The sequence below is a fragment of the Trichoplusia ni genome, chromosome 16, assembly GCF_003590095.1.
Source record: "Trichoplusia ni isolate ovarian cell line Hi5 chromosome 16, tn1, whole genome shotgun sequence".
In the NCBI taxonomy this organism is placed as follows: Eukaryota; Metazoa; Arthropoda; class Insecta; order Lepidoptera; family Noctuidae; genus Trichoplusia; species Trichoplusia ni.
The window spans coordinates 1,966,306-1,989,309 of record NC_039493.1 but is presented as its reverse complement, the minus strand read 5'-3'; the positions used below and the strand labels follow the sequence as shown (position 1 = coordinate 1,989,309).

Here is a 23,004-nt window from a genome sequence, read left to right as displayed (position 1 = left end):
AAATACATCAAGTTTAAATAAGGAATACAGAAGAATCTTAACATTCAAAATTTTAGTAACATTACGTATTTCTTGTCGAAATCCTAAGTTTTAAAGCCAGTTTTCCTTCAAACTGACAGTATATCCACGTAAACTAATCGTACAAAAACTCTAATTCTACAAACATTAAATATGAACTATTGCAAAACCCCAGCTATTGAAAACCATCTACGTCCATTACACACCACACAACCCCACCCACTGTGTTAGTTCACACGCACACTCAAGTGTTTGCCCGTCAGTGTGGACTCGACTTACTCCTATAATAAGGCCAGTGGCCTGGGCCAGGCGAGGCCTACACGGGCTCTAGACTGTGCCTCAACTGTGACAAGTGTTGCTGCAATAGGCCTGCGCTGACGGTCGCGTAGTTAAACCTCTGTGAGAAAGTTTATGGTGTTACCATCACCTACTACTGTATTTGGTAGTTTTTGAAGGAGAGTATGGCAACACTGGATAGCAAAGTACCCAGAAATTTTCTAGACTTAGCTGTCTTAATTAAAAATGTTAATATCACAAAGTGTTTGTTTGACCAGTGTTGCCATATTGTCCGTATGAAATAATTACACCACCACCTCTAAATAGCATGTTACATCATGTGTTTGAATGTAAATGTTGATATCTATCTGTCACCTCAAAATCACAATATTAATGCACAAACTCAAGAAATAAAACAAACCAGTTTTCTTAATCACCTCTAAAAATGGCTTTTTATAAAGTACCTTTATAGCACCAAATTAAATGTTATCATATCCCATGACTTTTATTTAAATGTAAATCACTTTGTTTCAATTCTGGTTCACACATATATTTTATTTAGAATTTTGTTAATTTCACATTTACACCTTGTACCGATTTAATTCCCATTTCCCAATTTTCCAAATTCAAAACCAAGGTTTAAAAATCTACCATTTTGGTACTTCTAGAAGATTTATTCGCATTAGTTAGTTATTAATGAACAACATCAAAGCAACGACATAAAAGGTGATTAAGAAAACTCAATAAGTATAACATAATACATAATTAGTGGAAAATAAGTTCATTAATTGAGAAACAATCGAATCTCTGACTACAGTTAACATAATGCATCAATTAGAAGCATGGCGACACTTTGATTAGTGCAATTAGGAATTAGATTAATTGATTTTCTGATTATCTTACAAACACAATTTCAGCAGTCATGTAGGTTCGGTTAAATATAATTTATGTAATCCTTTTTTGTTTAATTGGTCTAATAGACTTAAAAGAAATGTTTAAATGACTTAAATATATTAAAATAAATGACTTCAAATAGTTTTTTAATTATATAGTATTTTTTTCTTATTTATCCGAAAAACTAAAGTATAACCCTACATTGTAGATGTCAAACGATATTTTCTGGCAATATGTATGTTTGTAGTAGTTTGTACGTAATAAGTTAGTACACAATTTCGCTCGCGATTGAGACAGATATTTCAGTTGAGGACTAAAACTATTGTATTTTTGTAAATAATTGCAATGATCAAATGGCACCATCTTCGTACTCTACGTCAAAGTACTGTCCATTCACCTCGGAAGCGTTATGTAGAGCCATCGAAGCAAATCTAACAATGTATGCAACATCGAGACCGGGGTTAAGCATTGTTCAGTTCCACCCCTAACTCTATGTACGATCTTTATTCCAGCGAAAAAGTGCATTATGTTACCGAGATGGTAAAAACATGTGAAAGGTCAATACGGACCTTGTCGGACACCCAAAAATTTAAGAGCGAGGAAGACGTTTGAAATATACCAGAAAAGTGTTTGGAATTTAATTTTTTATGTAAAGTATATTGAGAATTTTTTAATAAATAAAAATAAAAAAAAGACACTTTAAATCTGTGATTTAGATTTGTCTTAATTCAAAACAAAATATGAGACCACATCTCTATTTCATACATATATATAAAACTATTACATGTCTTGAGACCGAACTGAAACTGTGTTCTTGCAAACTGAACGATGCTTAACCCGTGCGCCAATACGCGGCTATCGTCCTTACTGCGTCGAACACAAGCGCTATAGTCGCGTGCATACCTGTTGTTTCTTCTGCATGAGCTTGGCCTTGTTGGGGTCGACGTGGTCCGCCTGTTGGGCCGCCTGCTCTAGCCTCCGGCGCTGTTCGTTTTCTGCGTCTGCTTGCTGCAAATATATTGACGGTTCGGTTATTAATTGTTGGTAATAAATTTAGGCAAAGATTATGGAGCTAAGCTAGGACAATATTATAAACGTCAAAGACAATTCTGTGAGTCTGTCTTGTAGGCTTTCAGGGATACAACGTTACAGTTTTAATATTATAATATACCACAATATTCACAAAGCGCCATCTAGTCTCAGACTAAGCAATCTTTATAAATGTAGACATACATACTATCAATGACTGCAACCAGAAACTTGGCACAGAGCAAGTTTCGGTGCAAAATTTTGGTTTCGAGCATTTGGTAAACTAACATTCATGAGACCAATACTTAAATAGTGTACCTTGAACGCCCTCGTGAACCTGACGAGCAGCGAGAAGAAAGCGTTGGCGTCGCAGCCGCGCGGCGCCTCGCCGAAGTACTCCACGCAAGACGCAAACGAGTCCTGTGCATTTGATAACAATGAGTGGGTTTCAAAACATTAAACAAACGCTGAAATCTTTGGTCGATGAGCATAATTATCATAAGGCGAGAAAAATGAAAAGACAATCACATCGCTTATTAAAGAGACAAGTAAAAGAAAAATGGGGAGGTTTTGTCCAGTAGTGGGATATTCCAGGCAAGTACTAATTTGGCAGCAGCGCTGTCAAAACTTATATAAAATCGGAGGTATGATTTCTGAACAATTCTTGTTTACATATATAGTTACGTAATGATCATTATACCACTAATTGCCCGCATCTAGCAAAGGTTTTAGTTGGTGGGAGATCAGAACATTTCGGTCCCACGGCAAGAGTTCCGTACCTGCGCGTGCTTGGTCTCGGCCCGCAGACGGCGCAGCTTGTCGGCGGCGTTGGCCAGGAAGTCGCGCAGCACGTGCGGGCTGGCGGCGCGCAGCGAGTCGCGCGCGTCCGCCTCGCGCCGCACGCCCTCCATGCCGCGCTCCAGCTCGCACACGTCGCCCGCCACGTTCTCCAGCGACACTGCGCATGCCACACGCTTTAAATGTAGGGCTAATAAACGTTAACTACCGCGAACGGTACTATCTAGTGCCGTTAATAAGTTGAATTAAAATTAATAGATTAAAAAAATCGAAATACCCACGTATTTTAATGACAAATTTTGTCAGATTTTATAATTGTAAATTGCATTGTCATCGGGTTTGAAGCTACCCTAAAAATTTCAGCCTGCTAGCTTATCGGGAAGTGCCTCTAAATTGAGTTGCAAAAATTCAACCGGAACGACAAACCAAACAAGAGAGTGACACTGCAGCTGAAAATGACACATGTACTCTGTGACGCATGTAGTCTGACCACTCGCCAACCAGCAGCCTTTAGCCGTGTCAAAGCCGAATGCGAACAGCTCAAAATTCATTTTCGGCTTCATGTGAAACGTTCGAATATTATTACATGAATAAAACAAACACGCAAACCATACGAAAACAAATTACAGTAAGAAAGCAAAAGAAGCAACTTGTTACTTGTTTTAAAAAAAAAACATAGTAACTAATATACAAATATTAAATCTTAAAAAGATGGCTTCAAATTTATATTTTTGCTTAGGTGTGCCTCAAGGTAGCAATTTTAGTCCGTTATATTTTGATCCATTTCCTGAAAATAAATTCGAAACATCGTAAATTACTTTCTAATATTTCATTATGCCAACTCACCTTGAGCAGCTTTGTCTATGTACAACAATTCTGTGTCGAAGTTCATCAGCTCGGGGAAGTTTTGTCTGATGGTCGCCACAATGTAATGCAGCAGCGATATTCTCTTATCAGTTGACTTTGTATCCATGAGTGTATCTAACGACTGCAGTTTGAACCCATAGGCCGGCCCCCGCTTACTACTGTTCAAGTAGTTACCGAAGGCTAAAATTATTTCTAGTACATTGCGTAGTTTGTTGGATGACTTTACGGAAGACGACCCAGAGATGATGGCATGGATTTGCGGCGTTATCAAATGTATGTTGTCGAAGAAGTTGCCCATGTAGCTCATGATAGAGAGCTTCGCCGATATCCTCTCGACCTTCGCTAGTTGCATGAGGAACTTGTCTTCTTCTGTCAGTTGGTTGATGTTCTTCTTCTCTGCAACGTATTCTTTGTACGCTTTTTGTTCTGCTTCTGTAGGTACCATGCGTTGGAGTATCTCTACGCTTTCTAATGGTAATTGTTTGAGGTCTAAATTGTTGATGGCTGCTATTACTTTTTCTACTGGTGTGTCAAGCTTCCGCCTTGATATTGCTGTAAAAGGTCCAAAAACCATATTAAAATACTTTGAGTGCTATGGTTTGATGACTAATATTATTTAAAATGTAATTCATTTAAATAATTTACTTTCGTGAGTTGGTAACAAGACAATTAAAAGTAGTTCCGTACCTATATTTCTGAGTCGCGTGTGTTCCAACAACGACACTGTGTCTGGTTTCCGGAACCGCTTACTGGGGAAGGAGGCCAGCGTGTCAGTGTCCGTGTCGAGCTGTGCAGACCCACAGGTGCCGCCGATGCGGAACTTCTCCTCGAACTCTGTGAAGTTTATCCTTCTTCTGGGTCGCTCTTCGTCGAGCTCGTTGAAGATTGTTCCTCGGACCTGGTTGGAAAAGGGAATGAGTGTAAAATGCCTTGAGAGAATACGAAATTGTTTAATAAATTATCTGCTCTGGTATTACAAATATTGACACGGCCTCATGAAAACAGGCATACTACTGGGATACTTACTTGATTTGGTTTGAGTGCGATCCAGTTGAGCGTGGGTAGCTTATACTTAGTGTCGACCTTCCGTTTGATGGTCATGGCATCAGTGTGCATGGGCGGCAGCATGAGGCCGGGCGCGGGCGGGGCCGGGGGCGCAGGGGGCGCGGGCGGGGCGGGGGGCGCGGGCGCGGGCGGCGGCGGCGGGGGCGGGGGGCAGGCCGCCGGGGGCGGGGCGGCCGCCAGCGGGGGAGGCGGCGGGGGAGGGGACTTGTACGGGTGAGCGTCGCCGTTGGGGAGCGGCGGCGGCGTGTGGTGGCCGTTGGATGTGCCGTTACACATCGCGTGGGAGGAGATGGCACCCACTGGAACAGTAACACGTAATGTTAAGTAACTGATTAGTTTCAGAGAAATAATAGATTATCGTGGTAAAAGTGAACTTACTGGAAGCTCCCCGGGGCAGTGACTTGGTGAGTGACTCCAACTCTTGGACCTTGGACTCCAGCATGGACTGTCGATTGCGGGAGTCCTGCTGCGCTCGCCGCAACGTCGACACCTTCATCAACATATACCATTAGCAAATCATCACTCCACCAGATAAACTTTTAATGAGCAAAGATTCATTTGATCAGAAGACTTGGTCTCGACAATTCCTTACCTCTTCAACGACCTGTCTCCTGGCTTCCGCGAGCTGGTCTCTCTCAGCCCGCACTGCAGCCAACTCGGACTCCAGCGTGCCTAACTTCGCTATTGCTTCTCGCTCGAGAGCCGCCATTCGTTCGTGAGCCTTTAAATGCGAAATAACAAACATTTGTACCTTATTTTTTCCCTTATACTTGTTGAAATTGAAAGCATTTGCACTATTTGGTATCATACATAGCTTCAGTCCCAAACGCCACTTAGATTGATATTGGTAAATAATCAAATATTGAAAGTGAATAATGAGAAAAATGCTACAAGCTTTCTGATAAGATTAGTAGTCACGGAAATTTATTGATAACCACGTACGTGTCCGAGCTCGTCCTCGAGTTCGTTGACCTTCTCCAGCGCGGCAGTCTTGGTCTCGCTGTCCTCCATGAGAGCAGCCACGTCGAATACGTTGTCTAGGTACGCCGAGATTTGAACCTGGAAATCATTTCATTATGTAGGTTATACAAAACTAAGAAGTAAAGGTATGATCAGAGATCCATTTCTTACCATCAACAGATTTTTTTAAAGCAATGATTTATTACTATTGATCTATGGAAGAAGCAATAAACCGGGCAGAATGGTAAAATCTAAAGTAAGCCTTTGGCCTGCAGTTGACGTTACAGTTGGCTTGTAACGGCTAAACAATAAAAAACTATTTATTCGCGACTAGTTTTAGTTGAATACCTTACTTAACATAGGCCTACTAGCTTGCCCTATAACCCTAATTGAAGTAACCTAACGGAACGGTAGAGAGTACTAGAGAGTCTTCTTTTGGGGGATATTATAACGACACTTATGGTGTCACCTCAAGGTCTTCGAACAAAATCTTTTCAAGCATTCATAAGTACTTGTATCAATTATAAAGATGAGTGTACCTGCAGGTCATCGCTCTCACACAGCCGTAGCCTCTCCAGGTAGTCGTCCAGCTTCAGCGCCGTGAACTCGTACTGCAGATGTACCCTGAAGTTCATGTCCTCCACAGAATGAACTATTATGTTCACGAACTGCATGCACGCCACCTGTCGGACGAGTGAAATACTAATAAGCATGTGTAGTGAAGAAAGTTCTGTAGTATAAAAAACAACTTATAAAGATAGACAATTTGTTTTCCAGTTTTATTTGTTGTTGAAACATTAAGACATTTTTTTGTTGTGGATTAGAATTTGCAAACTAAAAAATTACGAAAGGAAGAAAGAAAAATATCCAGTTAAATGTCCATTCAAATTTATATTCGTGCACCAGGAGTCAGTGTAGTGTGATCATTTCACCTGTTCTAATTTATCAACCTAGCTACCAACTAATATTAAAAAGCTATAATATAAAAAATACTAACCATAAACTCAATATGAAAGTTATCATAATTCATAAAGTACTCCATTAGCGTGTGAAACCGTCTCGGTTCGCCGACGACTTCCTTGAAGTTATCGAAGGCAGAGAGGATGATCTGATGGCCACCCTTGACGAGGCAGATGGCAGCCAGGAGTTCCAGCACCAGCGCCTTCGTGCGGAGCGAGTGGTGGACGAGGGAGAGAGCGATGCTGTTAATGGCTTCCCGATGCTGGATCACCATGTTGAAGCCATACTGAGAACAGAAATTGAGGGTTACGTGTTAATTAAACCTTCTTAATATTTCGAAATATCGAAATGTATAGTATTGGAGGCGCGACGAACTGGATGCATACCACAAACAATGGATGGCAAAAGCAATAGACCGGATAGAGTGGAGGCCTTTAGAGCAAATTGACTGTTTTGCTATTTAGCTAGTCCGACCTTTTAAAGCCAATCATTACCCAGAGTCACTGCCATGGAGCAAACCCTCTTTTCAACAGCATCATGGGTAATCTTGCCTTATTATTTTACCTCATAACGACAATTGAATAACATAGGTACCTTGTTATTCATGATAGCTCTCATACACATGATGCAGACGTGTATGTCATCAGTGGAGGCTCCCATGTTGAGCCTGGCGGCGTGCCTGGTCCGGCGCCGCGCGACTGCGGGGCTGGCCGCGCCCTCGCACTCCGCCTCGGCGCTGCGGGCGCGGCGCCGCCACGACGCTGACATCGTTGAGCCTGTCTCCGTGGGCCCGCTGCATTCTGATGTTGTGGTGTTTACTGAAGATGGAATATATTGAATTAGTATCAGAACAGCATAATTTAAAGGTAAACCGTGATATTACATTAAAATAGAATTGGTTACGGTTCATTAAAGGTGCAAGTAGTTACAAGATGAATGATATTAGAATGAAGAAGCGGCTTTTGAAGAGCTTCAAAGAATAATGTACAAAACTAGGAAAAGTATCACCTATAAGTACCTAATGTTTTGACGACAAAAATACCGTATCCATGCCATAAGGTTCAAGTACTCTTAAACTTGTCGTTTTAGAGACTTTACAAGAAAGCAAAAATTACCAAGATTTGAGTAAAATATACTGGAGAAGTAAGCTTAGTTTAAGTAAGTATATCTTTGCTACCTTGATTGATCCCATCGGAGGACTGGCTTCTGGCGAGAGCAATCCTCTGCTCATGGCGCATCATGCTGAGCCTGAAGCTCAGGTAGTCGATCAGCACGTCCAGACCTTGGTTCTGCTCGTTCAGGAACTCTCGGACCCATCTGAAGAAAAAATATGTTTTTGTTATCAACTTGTATGCTTACCACGTGATATTTAGTTTACAATCTCAATTTTTATCAGGGAATCTAACTGTATTGACATATTCTTGTGGAATGTTTTATGGATACTCACTCGATGTGATTTGTTCGTAAGGATATCTCCAAGTCCCTGAGGACTTGCGTCGATGTTGAGTCGCCAACCATTTTTCGTTTCTGGAAAAAAACAGAAATGAACATCAGATAAACAGTACTATTAATCTAAGGAACTGACTGGAAGGTGGTCCAATAATACGTAGTAAACCTAGAGTGTTAGTTACTTCTATTGGAGCAAGAGTATCGTATTTGCATCGTGACCGATACCCACACAGACGCATAATTGTAAACAAAGCTAAGACACGAATTAGCAGATAACGACGCCGCCAGCTAATCACGAAGATTTACAATGTTGTGCGTCCGGAGAAAGTTCAGAGATTATGCTCCTGCACAACCTGTGCAGCGCCATCGCTGGGAGGTATGGAAGTGTATAGAGATCACGATTGTACATAAAGTAGTGAATCCTTAGAGAAAATGACAGCAGCCCAGGAAAGATTTAATAGATCTTCTCGATTTAAAATAACAATGATCGGATTCTGTGTTCTCCACCCTAAGTGGTCTTAATAGTCTTAATTGGTGCCAAAAGCACAATAACATCTAAACCACAATAGGTGGAGATGATACGAACGAGGCACGCAGTACGATAGAGAATCACCATCTTCCATATTTAGCCACATCTGATCGAGTATATGCTGCATCTGACGTGGGTTAGCGCTGTGAAACAATTGCTCCATATCTGGAGAAAGTTCAGTTACGGCATGAGAAGATAAGACAATCTACGTCCATATACGTTGCGCTAGCATTCATCGCGAATGTATCTGCATTCTGAACGCCCATTCTTACTGTGGTGCAGGTGGTGAGTGTAAGCGAGTAGATGCGAGAAAGAAAACTTGAAGAAAAAACGTCATGATTCTGATGATGGCTGCTTGTGGCTAGACATGTATGCTTATTCATATTCATTATGTGTTTTCTAAACTTGATTTTTTTTATAATCTGTGGAAACATCGCGCTTCGCGGATTGTACATTCACCTATACTTTATACGATTTCGACGTATAATGTTAGTTATCCAAAATAAAATAAAACAATTTACATGAAGGGCATAAAGTATGGAAGAAAGCGAAGGTTCTCTAATAACTTTCTAGCCTTTTCTATCTCATCGTAGGGCCTTTTTTTCATTTTCTGCTTTCGTCTTTCCATATCTGAGTATTCTATGAGCAAAAAATAAGGTATGTGATATGTCTCAACAATTTCCAGCGTCCCAAAACACTTCTCTTGTTTCCATACACCACACACCACGAGCAGCACGACGTTACAGTATGTGAGTCAGACTTGACGACTGTTCGCAAGACGCGACCTTTTCGGTAACGTGACACGATATCCCGTACGACCTCAATTATTTAAATAAAGAGACCTTTAAGGTCAGAGATTATCTAGTCGTTCTAGTGATCTAAACATTCGGTTAGGCCATGATAAATAATAAAAAATAACAATACGATGTTTTGGTGTCAAGAATTAAGTCTATTCAGCCTGTCGAGGGACACAGCTGGACTTAGGCCTACCCCAAGTTTCACCACCACACCCGATCCCAAAAAGTAAAGTTACTTTACTTGAAAGTCGAAGATCATCAGTGAAAATAATATTTGCTTGCTGAGTATTTTGTTCGTTATAGCGGAAACAAATCTATGAAAATTTCATGTATGTCTGTAGTTCTGTTTTATGAACCTTTAGGTACAGAATCCCAAAAAGGGGCTAGCTTAATTATGGCATGGATCAAATAAAACTTGGTGTAAAATGATTAAGGGCAGGAACATGATAAAATGAAAAATAGCCTAAGTGAGAACATAGATAAATGAGAAGTAGACATCCGAATCTAATCATTGAATTGAACACCTTGAAAAAGCTTTAGAAGATTGTAACAATGCCAACAATGGCGGAACAACTATCTTTCTAAAGGAGGAACTTGAATCTTTTCGCATATTAAGTGAACATGTGTTTCTCGTGATCTTCGTGAGTGGAGGTCAAGTGGCGAGCCACGCCGCGGGCCGGGCCTATCTTTTGTTGTATCTCATCGGGTTTACTGTTAGATACACGTTTGTTTTAATTGGCATGTAGGACTTAATGTATTTCTATTGTTTGACTAGTGTCTGTAGAGGGAATTTCAATGACATGTATTCTTTTGATTGATCATTGATTTACAAATTTTCAGTTAGGTGCAAAAACAAAAATATCCAATAAGTAGCCGTATATCGCTTACAATCACTGTTTAAATATTTTAATCAACTAGCTGTGTTAAGCTCTCAACACAAAGAATAAGTACATTTAATCAACTAACAACCCTTAAAGATATTAAAACAGCAATTTCCGTAGTTTTTTGCTTGGTAAAGTATTTTGAGACCCTTGGAAAATAACATCGAACCGTAGCACCTGTTCTTATTAACAATCTTGTGATGTCTCAACTTTCTTCTACTTTTATATTACAAACAAAATATTACTTTAAAAACAATTATCGTATCGTGACGTAAGCTTTGCGATAACTTACGACATTATGAATATCTTATCAGTAATACTGAGAGGTCTCTCCACTCAAATAGTGTGACTTTATTAAACAAAGCTTTGAACTGTTAGATTGACGTCAACGTATTTTTTTAAAGTCCCTGAATAGAAGAACAAAATACGTTTTATGGGATCGACCAAGTCTTGGCTTAAGACAGAATAGAGGGGATAGGAATAGCTAGGGCAGGATAAGATTGGAGAACAGCGTGTTGTTGAGCAATGCTAAGGCGTTTTTAAGAAGGATAAACGCTTGTTCTGAATCTGGGTGTCTTTGGGCATGTGATTTGAATGTTTGTGAAACCTCCGCGACACAAGGATTCGATTCCCAACTGCGAAAGGCCTTTTTCAAACGAAAAAAGAAATGTTTTGGTAACATTTTCCTTACCAGTCGTACTGCTTCCAACGACTTTAGTTAAATACAATTGAACTGCTGACTCCTATAACAGTTAGAAACTCGATACTTTGGTGGGACTTAACAAAGTACGAAATTGTTTCTCACGTACCCATCAATAACTAGAATAGTGAGTCAGGAGGGATTTCAGGTAATTTGATGTTGTAAAACGTGACACTTTATAAATCCATTGTTTTGATGCTTCTATTGTTATTAACCTTTATCATTCTCTTGTGGATTCTTCAAGAGTGGAAACAAGCATAATACAAACGCACCCAGGGCTTCGTAAGAATCACTGATATAGGTTATATTTTTCTTATTTTCGTCCTATTGGAATGCATGTAGTGCAGAAATAAAAAACGATACAATAACGGAATTAAGCAATAATGCCTTATAAAATACACTTATACAATCGAATGCTATTGATAAGCTTCAATAATTTAACACCTAGGAACACTGAACATTCATATATAATATGTAGTTAATCACTATTGTATATTATTACATAGTCTAGGTGTATCTATACAATTACAGTTCAATGAGGCCTAACAAACCATTTCACTATACAAAACAGTATCACCGGAAGTTCTATCTTCGACAATGCCGATAACATTAAAAAATCACAAATACGATGACTCCTACTTAGTACTACATCCAATTAAAAATCAACTTTAACGCAAGTAGATAAAGTTGTAAATCAATTAAGCGGACGTATAGTTAGTTTTTTATGGTTTATGCTCTTGGTACTTGATTGGAGTGCTTGTAAAACACTGATCAATCAGGTCTATATGTTTGAAGCACCGTTGCAACGGTACCTGTATGAAAATACACTTTGTAAGTACTGACGGCGCCAGAAATGCTACGCAATAGAAATGTTCGACGTGCGAGCGCGCCCCGCTTCGGTTGGGTCTGAAACTAGTCGGGCGAACTCGACAAATACTAGTGAATGAACCGTTGTATCGATTAAGCTAAAACTTTGATAATTGACTCTATATTGAAATTATTGAGAAGTTATGCTTACAATTTAAGTTAGGAAGGCTTCGGATTTAGGAGCGCTAACTTTCGGTACAGAGAAGTTTAGTTATAAGTAACAACGTGTAGTCAAATGAATAATGAATGTCCAAATATTTTTTTTTTTTAATAAAACACCACGTGAACTTAAATAACTCACTTGGTTTAAATATATCACTATACTCATTTTAAAAATAAATTGTAGTAATCTTAATTGTAAATATACCTGCTTTTTATAATAGCAACAACATTTTTGTGTAATTAGATCCAATGCTCTCGATTCTGTCTTACATAACGGTCCATAGGATTTAATTAATTAATAAAATAGATCAATAATCTATTTTCACGTAACTTTTTCTAATATTAAATTAGTCTTCATGAGCCAGTAAAAGATTCCTTAATAAAGGAATCTGGCGTCAAAGTTAATAGTACTAATTTATTGATATCCAAATCTGATCCAATTTATGATATTAAAAGCCTACAATAAAACTCAGTAAAGTTACTTGCAATAAACGTCACAGCGTTTTTCTCATTGTAAATTCGCAGACAGTTTAAGGGTTGGAAACGTGCCCGACGATTGTACTACACGACACATGGTTACATAATATACATACAACTATTCAAATCTGACTTCCAAAGGAAAATATGGTAGGTGAACATACTGTAAATAAAGCTCTTAAATTCAGTTGCAATTATAAGTACTTGTAGATACATACTAATTAAAAATACAGCTTTTCTTTCACTTACGCTTGTGTCACGAGGCAAATATGTCTGTCATATTGCAAGGGATATATCCTCATTTTGATGTAGGCAGTAAGCGACACATATGGAAACGACGATTTGCAGTTACTAACTAATTCAAGCCCTTTCACAGACAGTTAAGTAGTGATTTAAATATGAAATTTAAAGTTTTTTTTTTAAATTACGTTAATAACTCCTCGGAGTTGGTAGCGCGACTTCAGGCGTGAGGAATAGGCGTTACAAAGAGGTTTCTACTTATTAACCTATCCCTTTCTTCTTTTTAAATTTATCCCTTGATAAAATAATATATTCATAAGAATATATGTACTTATCTCCATACAACCGGTACACCTGCGCGTGCGCCCCAACATTTACGTAAAAGCTGCCAAACCACAGCACAGGTGTTTACAGCGAGCTTCACTGGATTCACGCGTATTAACTAAAAATAACGTTACTATCAACAATACACGTACATCGAGGTTTTAAATTGTAATTGTGAAATACTTAAGCATTTCAATACATGGACTTTACCATGTTTTACTTGAACGAGACAATATCGCATAACGGAATTTATTCGGATTTTTTTCTTAAGTGTGAAAAAAACACATTCCATGCTGTTTAATGAATATCTCGATCATGATGTTAACAGTGGTATGATATGACGCCAAAATCCATTGCTCAGTCTTTTCATAGAATCTGAACTAGATAGGAGCTTATAAACATTGTACACCATGCACTTAATTCGTGCACCATAATTGAAGAACATAGGATAAGTGATTCTAGAAATTGTAGCAAATTATTCCGACGCAGTAGGAAATGTGTTGTTACCGTGGTCATATAGCCTACCAGTATTTTTTTACGCCAACGCTTATGATTTCTAGTGCATTCATGGATAAAAAGTTAACTAGCCACTTTCACGTAACACACGGTACACGTAACCTTTGAAAAAAAAAACTATTGAGCACATACCTAAGGGACAATTGTATACAATACAAGGACTTGGTTTCTAAAAGGTAATACTTTTAATTTTATGAGTCAATATTTACTATTCAATTATGACATTAACTGTACGTTCTAGCTACATTACTAACTTGCCTTATGCCCAAGATGATAAAGACTATTTTTCCATAACGGGAAATATTTCCTTCCCATTTCTTTAATAGAAAACTGCGCATTTCACAAACAAAGTTGTAAATATGGCAATGAACGCAGCCATAAAATCCATTACGCGGCTACGTCTGTTTATTTGCTTGTCCCAAATCTGCGGGTCATATCAATAACTGGTAATAGTTCAAGTTTACCAACAGCTAAGTGGGACAAATATTGATGTTGATCATACACATGAGGAGGTTTCCTATTAATATGGAAATTATTTGTAAGACTGACGTCGAAATGGCTGTCTTGATAATTGAAGTTGTAATATTAATAGATAGTATTAAATGAAGGTCTTCAATTTGTTAATAGACCATTTGATGTTGTTTAGGAAGGTTTAAATTAAAAACATTACAGAGATACATCGGAACTTCGAATTATGAGAATAGAAGACCTTACAATATGCAAAAGGAAAATAGATTCGCGAATGACCAAATTATAAAGATGACTGCATATTTATTTTCTCATGTGCTTTAGCTAAACAAACTAGAACGTCGTTTAAAATCAACGGTAAATCAAACTTCGATAATTAAACTCCAAGAGACATCGATCAGTATCTAACATGTAGCAATCATATCAAATTGCGCAATCGAAATCCTATAAAGATGTGATCAGAATGTTCAATAGGAACAGCTGTATTTTTTCATCGGTTCCCAGCCTACGGCATAACAGCTAAGTGAACCTATTACTTTTAACGATCGCTTGTACAGAAGCTATGTAAGGGATTGTCCACAAATTGATGCTGGCTAGCGATCCCAATCGATGTTCAACGTGATATATTGTGCATTGTTTGCGACGAATAACGGGATCACCAGCTGAGAACTATGGTGTATTTGTTGTGTTGCTTAGGGACCAAAAAAAGTTAAATCAAAATCTACAATTTTATTTTACTAGCTGAGCCCAGCAAATCTTGTTTTGCCATATAAATATTTTTTAGAAAAGTCTAGTTGACGCAGCGAACCTTGTTTTTTTTAAACAACTACAAACATCTTAGTCTAGTATGTATCTTGGTACATCAGCAAGATACAAAAAGGAATGAACCGTGGTACCCAAGAACTCGAACTAGACAAAGACACTGCAGATCAGACTGATAAAGACATAACATAAGGAAAAAGCCAAGCATCCTCCCATTTGTTCGATGTACAATAGAGTCGTATCCACAAATTGCCGGCGGTCACAGATCTGTATCGACCAGCTCTAATGCATCGCTCATTGTTTACAGTGTAGCGGTACCTTCGGATAGAGCGACCGAAGTTTGGCGAGACTTTGTAAACTTTGTAGGGAAAGCTTTATAACCTGATACCTTCATAAACTTAAATTTTTGTTACTTTAACTAAATTTTTCGGTTTGTCTTTCTTCGCAAAAGGGCAAAACCGAATAACGGAATTAGCTGGCCTCATAAAGATACAAACATCAGTAGACTGGACAGACAATAGCATAAAGTGGCAAGAATAGGTAAGTGTAAGACAGTATACATACCCTGTGACTCCTGGATGCCTTGGGGTCGAGGTATGTCCTCAGCTTGTTGAGGTAGTGTGCTGGCGAGTCCTTCGCCTGGACCATGTCTTGGTCACATATGATCTCCCATTTCTTCTCCAGGTCATAGTTCCGCAGTAGTTTCGCCTTGTCCGGGGGGAGGTCCATTGATGCCTGAAAGAAAACATAATTATTAGCACAATGTAATTTATCTGCACCTATGTATGGATCTCTTTCGGATGCAATGAATGGATCCACTCTCCTTTTATTCTATTTTCCTCTTAGTTTCGCCTATATTTTCGAACGATTTGAATTATTTACCTCAATTTTTGTTTACGGATTAAAAATAAACATAGTTAAAGCATAATACCTTTTGACATGCCTATCTAACCACAAAGTGAAAAGACAAAAGCTAAACCGCTTTTGATCCGGAAATCTCGAGCCGCGAGTCCAGCTGGTGTCAGTATCAAAGCATCCGCGTATTCATTACGCATACATATTTATGTTATAGCAGTATATTGTATTCAATCGTGATCGATTCAGTATCTGAACAAGGATCGGCTAGCATTGAACCAGTTTCCAAGATATTGGCTTATACGTCTGTAACGGTATACGTGCCAGCAGGGCTGTTACATGGCTATCAATATATATTTTCGTTACACTATAATTATGGCTGTGATCGCCGAAGGGGTAGGCATAGCCTATTTCCATACAGTATTGAGTAAAGCATCGTATTAAGATCGTAAAACAGATAGGTGTCCCTATAAACCTATTGAGATTTTTGCATTATGAATTTTCCCAAGTAAGACCAATGTGTGATATTGTTTGTCATTTTAGCTCATCCACCGCTACCCCAAGAAACATTTATCATTTTTCACGAAGGTCCAACACAAGTAAAACGTTTTTATTTTCTGCCAGTGTGACATAACAAGTCGATAAGCCTGAAAACTGGTGACGCTGCGCACTCGTAAATCAAGAGGAAATGCTGCGGAATCGTAAATATCCTCATTTAAACCGAAAACGGAGTTTTCTTTCTGGTTATGGTAAAAGTATTGATAAAACCTCTGAATGAGCATCAAAACAACAACAAAAGATTTAGGCTGTAAGTTTTGAAAGAGTTAACCATGATGATCCATTGCTTAACAAAGACCATGCGACGACTCAGTAGAAAAACCTAAAATAAGTAAAACTTTAAAATATTTTTTAATACGAAACTGTAAAATGCAACCCTAGCTTATTAAGCAGCGACAAAACTCGTCTACGCATAGTACCTACATTGGTTAAGGACAAACTGTTTAAGTATAGTCTGAACACTAATTGGTAATAGCCGCACTAAATTGGACAGTTTCGAGATATTCGAGCCACAGTGACACAGATATATAGGCCATTCTCTTACGCCCTGCTTAAGTGGCTTGCTAGTAGATAGATATAATTCAGAAACAGAAAAGATAGTCGGGCAATTCGTTATAGTTAATCCATGGAATGAGAAAGTAAAGGAAATTAGAGATTTTACGCAATACCTGTAGCCTCGAAAGAAAAAATATATTTCCCAAAGACATAGTCAGAATTTCTTACACTTTCTTTTGGTTTAGTTAATTAAGGAAGCAAGTTAGGTACTAAATGAACATAATTACTTTACAATAAATAACTTCGAAGACGCCTTCATCTTCAATAGTCTACAATAAGATTTTTCATTATAACGTCATGGCTTAACAAATCGACATCCAAAACCAATATTTCCTAAGCGATTTCCCAACATTTACGTTAACTCGCAGAACATCCATCTTAATCGTCAAGCTTCGCACGCGTCCAGTGCTCTTGACCTAAACCTGTTCGGGCAGCTTAAGTGCCAGCGTAAGTACCAGCGTAATCTTATTCAACATCTAACACTCGAAGAATGTTACGGAATACGGAGGCATCATCAGATTGTTAATCAGTATTTACGATTGGCACATTCTGTTCATTGATCGTGTGTGGTCTGAATGGAGGTCGGATGCTAAACGGTGGGTTAATTGCGTTTTTCGATTACGGTGAAAGGAGATTTAGGAATGTGGAAGATACTATGTATTTTTTGTTCAGATTTGGATTTAAATCTGAGCACTTGGTAGTACTATCTAGCGTTTTAACGTTCTGATTCTTGATGTTTTAAGTGTACACGAATTCATGGTATTAAAATTAAAATTCGAAAGTTTTTGGAGTTCATCCTGCTTAATAGTAGGCGTCGAAATTATTGAGCATCATAGAGCAGTAAACTTTAATGATATCTTGTCAATTCACCGCCGCCATTAATATCATTAGCCAACAATTAGCTAGCACATTAGCCTAGCTGATGACATTTATAGTTCAGCCCACGCAATCATTGCAAACAGCCTCCTAACACGTTCCATTACTGCACATTTCATTAAGGCGGCGGCGAATAAGACTCATCTCCTGTGATTCACTGGTTCCTCTTCAACCAATTTATCATCATCACTGATCTATCTTTCTATGCACCTTACAGCTGTGACATAGAGGTTAATTTAGAATGTATGGGTTGCTTTAATAAGTTTGCATGGAGGTTGTATTAGCATAGACAGTGTGTTCTAAATTATGATGCTATGGGCGTGATCCCACGCATGTATTTCTCAAGGTGTGGTCCAAAACTTAATTTTGTAGGTAGCAGATTCCGTTGTCAAATTGCGCATATGCATAGCAATTATTGTGCTTTCATTTTGTATTTTGATAGATTGCTAATAGCTAAGGACAAATTGGAACGGTATATGAAATTGATTGGATTTATTACTCAATATAAATTACTTTGGCAGTAATTGGGTAGTCTGAACTCATTTTATAAAACCTTCATTATGAAAGCGGATATTTTTAGTCTAGGTATTAAAGTACCTTTCATTGCTTTTCAATCTAAAACTGAGATATATGTAACAGGATCACATGTGTCTTGTTGTGTAACTTCTTCAATGAATGACCGCGCCCTCTCTTTCAATGCCAAGTCACAAACCATTGAACAGAGGAATACTCTCAGTCTGAACTAAACTTCGTTGTTTATAGCATATGTTCACGAGTATATTGCGCATTTTATTCGGTCGGAAGAAATCTTTAGAGTGCTGACTTACAGGCAGTTATGAAAACAGAAATCATTAAAATGTATGGAGTATTTTGAGGTGATTTTAAAAGATTCAGAATATATTTGACAGACTAAACTGATTTTTTTAATAATACATCCTATTGTCGGGTCTAGAAGGACTCGGTAAATGAGATGGGAGATGGGAAATACTTCTTTACTTAACTGCTAGGAAAATATTACTGATTTCGCAAGTATACACGAAAATAAAGGAGCAGTACCATGCAAATACATACATACTTACAGTACACAGAAATCTATTTAAATTTAACGATTCTAACTGAATACGATTACATGTGAAGTATTGACAAAAAAAAGTCGCTGATCATGCAGGTTAATGACCCTGTGTGTTTGTACTCTACAAACTAACACCCACAGAGCAAATTAGGCGAGAATACCTTATACATTAGGTACCTAATTACTTGAAAAACAGTACAAAAAGTATTGACTAAACTATTAGTTAACCGAACATTGTGACTGAGGGTTGCTGTGAAGTTTAATTCACTCTTCGGAATAAAACTATTCTTATTGTAAGGTAAAAAATAATTAGAAAATTTCTATTGAAGAAAAGGCATATATTATAGTGTTTAAATATTGATTTATAATTTAGTATATTCGTATGTCAGTTAGTTATATTCGTATGTCAATATTGATTCTTCGAAGTCTTGAACGATTACACCTACAGCTAAATTAAACAATATTTAAAAATAGTTCAACTCATTAACATAGAGTAATACAGCTTACTTGAAATGCGTTGTTTAAGTTGTAAACGTTTAACCCTACGGCCGAGTACAATTAGAAACAAAAGACTGGTGACACAAACAGAATTTCAAAACACACTTCATTCAAAAAGTTGTCATTGTAGCAATTATAGTTCATCATCATCTTCATAGTAAGCATCGATTCCTGAGTGAGACTGAAAAAATACAGGCACCTTGTAAATTTAATTGTTCTACTCCTATTTAGAACTTTCTTCTATTCTATGTTATTAAACCGAGATTAAATTAATGAAATTGATTGTAATTGTAGAGCCAGGTTTATTCAAGTTGCAATGATATGCACAGCGGGCTAGTACAACAACAAAAAAAAATGATCGTGTTAACAGCTCTGTCGTTAACTGTACACTACAAAATATACAATCCCTACTTTAATTTAAGTGCATAGTCATCAGAATGAAATTGTATTAAGTCACGTTCGAGTTGTCGAGTTTGAAGAACGACCTACTATACTTTGACCTAGACCTAGGTTATTTGCTTCATCATCGTTATAAGCTGGAGGTTCAATGTTGATCGTGATTTTTAGCTAGATACGTAAAGAAGAAAACACATGACTTTTACCATACGTACATATATTGAATGTATTAGAATATCAAAGATTTTAAAGTCTTAAATTATTAGTCGATTGGGCCAGGATACATAGAACGATAATACTGATCTTAAAAAGCTTCAAGAACAGTCATGACGTGAAACAGTACAAAGGAAAAATAGACGAAATGTAAAAGATCATGGGTGATCCACAACTTACAAAGTGGCAAAATATTTTAAACTCCGAAAAAATGAAAATAAAGATGAAGGAAATGATGCATCTGATCTATACTAATACTAATATATAATCACGCTGCGACTATTAGGAGCGAAGTAACAATGGAAAATGTGGAAAAAACAGGGAAAATTATTCATCTTCGAGGGCTTCCGTTCATAAATTCCTAACTTATATCTTCTAACCACGCGGACGAAGTCGCGGGCAACAGCTAGTTTGTTATAATCCTGTTACGTTTCCTGGAAACCTTCACAACATTGGTGTGGTCAAATCAAAACCCTATAACTTTCTAGTTATTAATGGTTCCCCTTATAAACTAGGACCGGGCAACATTTGTCATTGTAGCTGTCACCGGGACTATTATACCAGTTATAGAGAAACAGTCTGTTGGTTTGTTGTGCCTTATATTCAAACACTGGATTAATGCCGTTATTTATTTGATGTTAATCCGTTAAGTCCAGAACCCTTTTGATAGTGTTTCCGAAACACTTTAATTATAAAAGATACCTACCATTAGTCTTAATATTTGATCAGAACAAAAGTCAAAATTAACGGAAAATAATGAAATATCTTCTGTTTCTAATGGGTATTTTTGTTTTTAACTAAGAGAATAGTAACACAAATTTTGTTTTGTTCTTGGTGACGAAAATTAATGCTTCATATCCTTGTTTCCATTTAATATAGTTAAACCTTAAGAAAATCTGCCTACTGTCTTTCGCGAACATTTATAATGAGTCCATCATGACTCCAACTGACCCCAGCACATAGACAAGATATGCAGTATGTTCTGGCCCCAGCGAAATAATTAGATTTTCTACTTTCTAATTAGTTGGTCGGCGTGGCGCCGGCGCTTCCCGGCTCATTAGACGCATGTGCTTGTACACCATGAAAGTGCACGGATCGAGTAATGTTTGTTTTGTACTTGTTCAATCTTGCTTTAGGTGGCTAGATTTAGGTGCGAGGCTTTTTATTCATTTTGTTTTGAAGATATTTAATGTTGATTGTGTAAAATTGTTTCATTTACTGTTTTATATGGTCAACTTATCTCATTTGACAACAGATTTCTTTAGTTTTTAACTTTCTTTAGTTTTAGGAAATCAAATGTCAGCCTTGTTCTTTATCTTACCGCAGAATCGGAGTTTTCTGCTGGCCAAACCTATGGTGTTTGTAGGTCAGTTTTCTAAATTTACAAGAGTTACAAGCAAAAATTTCAAAAACGAAATGTGGAATATCAAAAATCAGACAAGACTATAGTACACAACCAGTCTGTAATAAAGCAAAGCCCTTTGATAACTGCTTTGTAGTCCGTAGACCGCACGGCGAATTTATAGCATAACCGCCTGTACCATCTGTGATAAACTACAGTTTCGATGTTGATTTAACGAGCTACCGTCGTGTACTGCATACATTATGTACATCACAGGATATAACTCCAACTGAATGGTTATTGAGATGGTTATTATCTTATTTGCTAGTTAATAAATTGTGTTATTTGATTAAATGATTTTGCGAGTACAGTTTTCATTCATGACTTCCAGGACTACGTAAATAACTGTGATTTGATTGTCAATTGTCAAAACTGTGAATAACAGTTATAAAAATGTTAATTATGATGAATAGTGTCGGAGGCAACCCTACACGGTTTTATCTCTCCCTGTCTAGAACTGTGCTGTACCAGTTTTGTTAATGGGGTCTATTAAGAAGCTTTTTACAAAATTTGCCGACCTAAAAGTCTGCATTTAAATTCTTCATACTCAACTCGCTTGAAATAACTGAAAGTCACGCAATTGTCCAAAGCATCATAAAAGCTAAACAAAATGATCCAGGTCTTGTGTTCCAATCGTACATTATGGGCTCTCGTAAACTCTGGAGTGGGTCATAAAGTCAGTTGCAAGAAGCGCATTGCGTTCTCCAATGTCCGTACTCGGAACCTCCTTAGTGGATCCGTGCAACCGAAACAGAGCTATGTAAAGTATATTGCACCTTCTTGCTTCCACGAGTGTAGCATTCCAGTAGTAAGCTCACAGTAAAAGTACAGGTGTACTTAGGATTTACACAAATACTAGCTTTAGCACGCGGGCCTGCCTGCTACAAATTGAAAATGATCCCACGGGAACATAAAATCGAGATGAAAACTATCCTTTATGTTAATCCTGGTTATAAACTATCTGTATACCAAGTTTCGTCTAAATCCGTTCAGTGGTTTTGCGTGAAAGAGGAACAGACATCCATACATGCAAAATTTTGCGTTTATAATATTAGTAGGAAGTAAGATGAAAAATAAGCAATAATTAAGAAATGAACGGCGTAGGGGAAATTGATTTTATGTTAATAACATGTCTTATAAATTATTGAACATTAATTTATGGTCCATTGGAATTTAAATCGATCGTGTTAAGTTATGTCTTTATTTGAATAATGCAAAATCAATTAACTTCAGTAATAACAATAGAATGTTAGAGTCTACATTTATACTACTTAATAAACTTAAATAATGGGTTCTGTGTAAAACCAGCTTTATCTATCTTGATTCTACAGACTTATTCAAAGGTAATATGCCAGACACGGTAAACGTATCAACAAATGTATGTTAATATTAGGAGTGGCCGGAACATTACCGCGAAGTCAAAACAATGGAATAAGGCAGTAAATGTAAAACATTATAAACTGAATACTTCCTATTACACACGATTCACGGCCGATCCTTTATTCGGCACACCACTATATCATATTTATAATTTAACTTA

General features: G+C 37.6%; 1 protein-coding gene across 2 annotated transcripts in view; it reads right to left on the bottom strand.

Moving 5' to 3' along the window:
• The window catches only part of LOC113501774 (formin-like protein), a 79,366-nt gene that overhangs the window by 4,996 nt on the left and 51,366 nt on the right, over positions 1–23,004 (bottom strand). Inside the window, exons 2-17 of one of the 2 annotated variants that reach the window (XM_026883015.1) lie at positions 15,604–15,774; positions 8,315–8,394; positions 8,045–8,184; positions 7,462–7,685; positions 6,905–7,153; positions 6,447–6,590; positions 5,890–6,006; positions 5,540–5,668; positions 5,326–5,437; positions 4,909–5,246; positions 4,570–4,780; positions 3,862–4,434; positions 2,997–3,175; positions 2,536–2,637; positions 2,092–2,196; positions 298–415 (exon numbers count right to left, since the gene is read on the bottom strand). In XM_026883015.1, the coding sequence (XP_026738816.1) occupies positions 335–415; positions 2,092–2,196; positions 2,536–2,637; positions 2,997–3,175; positions 3,862–4,434; positions 4,570–4,780; positions 4,909–5,246; positions 5,326–5,437; positions 5,540–5,668; positions 5,890–6,006; positions 6,447–6,590; positions 6,905–7,153; positions 7,462–7,685; positions 8,045–8,184; positions 8,315–8,394; positions 15,604–15,774 (2,955 nt within the window). In that variant the 3' untranslated portion in view covers positions 298–334. The remainder of the gene's footprint in view (positions 1–297; positions 416–2,091; positions 2,197–2,535; positions 2,638–2,996; positions 3,176–3,861; positions 4,435–4,569; positions 4,781–4,908; positions 5,247–5,325; positions 5,438–5,539; positions 5,669–5,889; positions 6,007–6,446; positions 6,591–6,904; positions 7,154–7,461; positions 7,686–8,044; positions 8,185–8,314; positions 8,395–15,603; positions 15,775–23,004) is intronic. The other variant, XM_026883014.1, reaches the window with a different exon arrangement.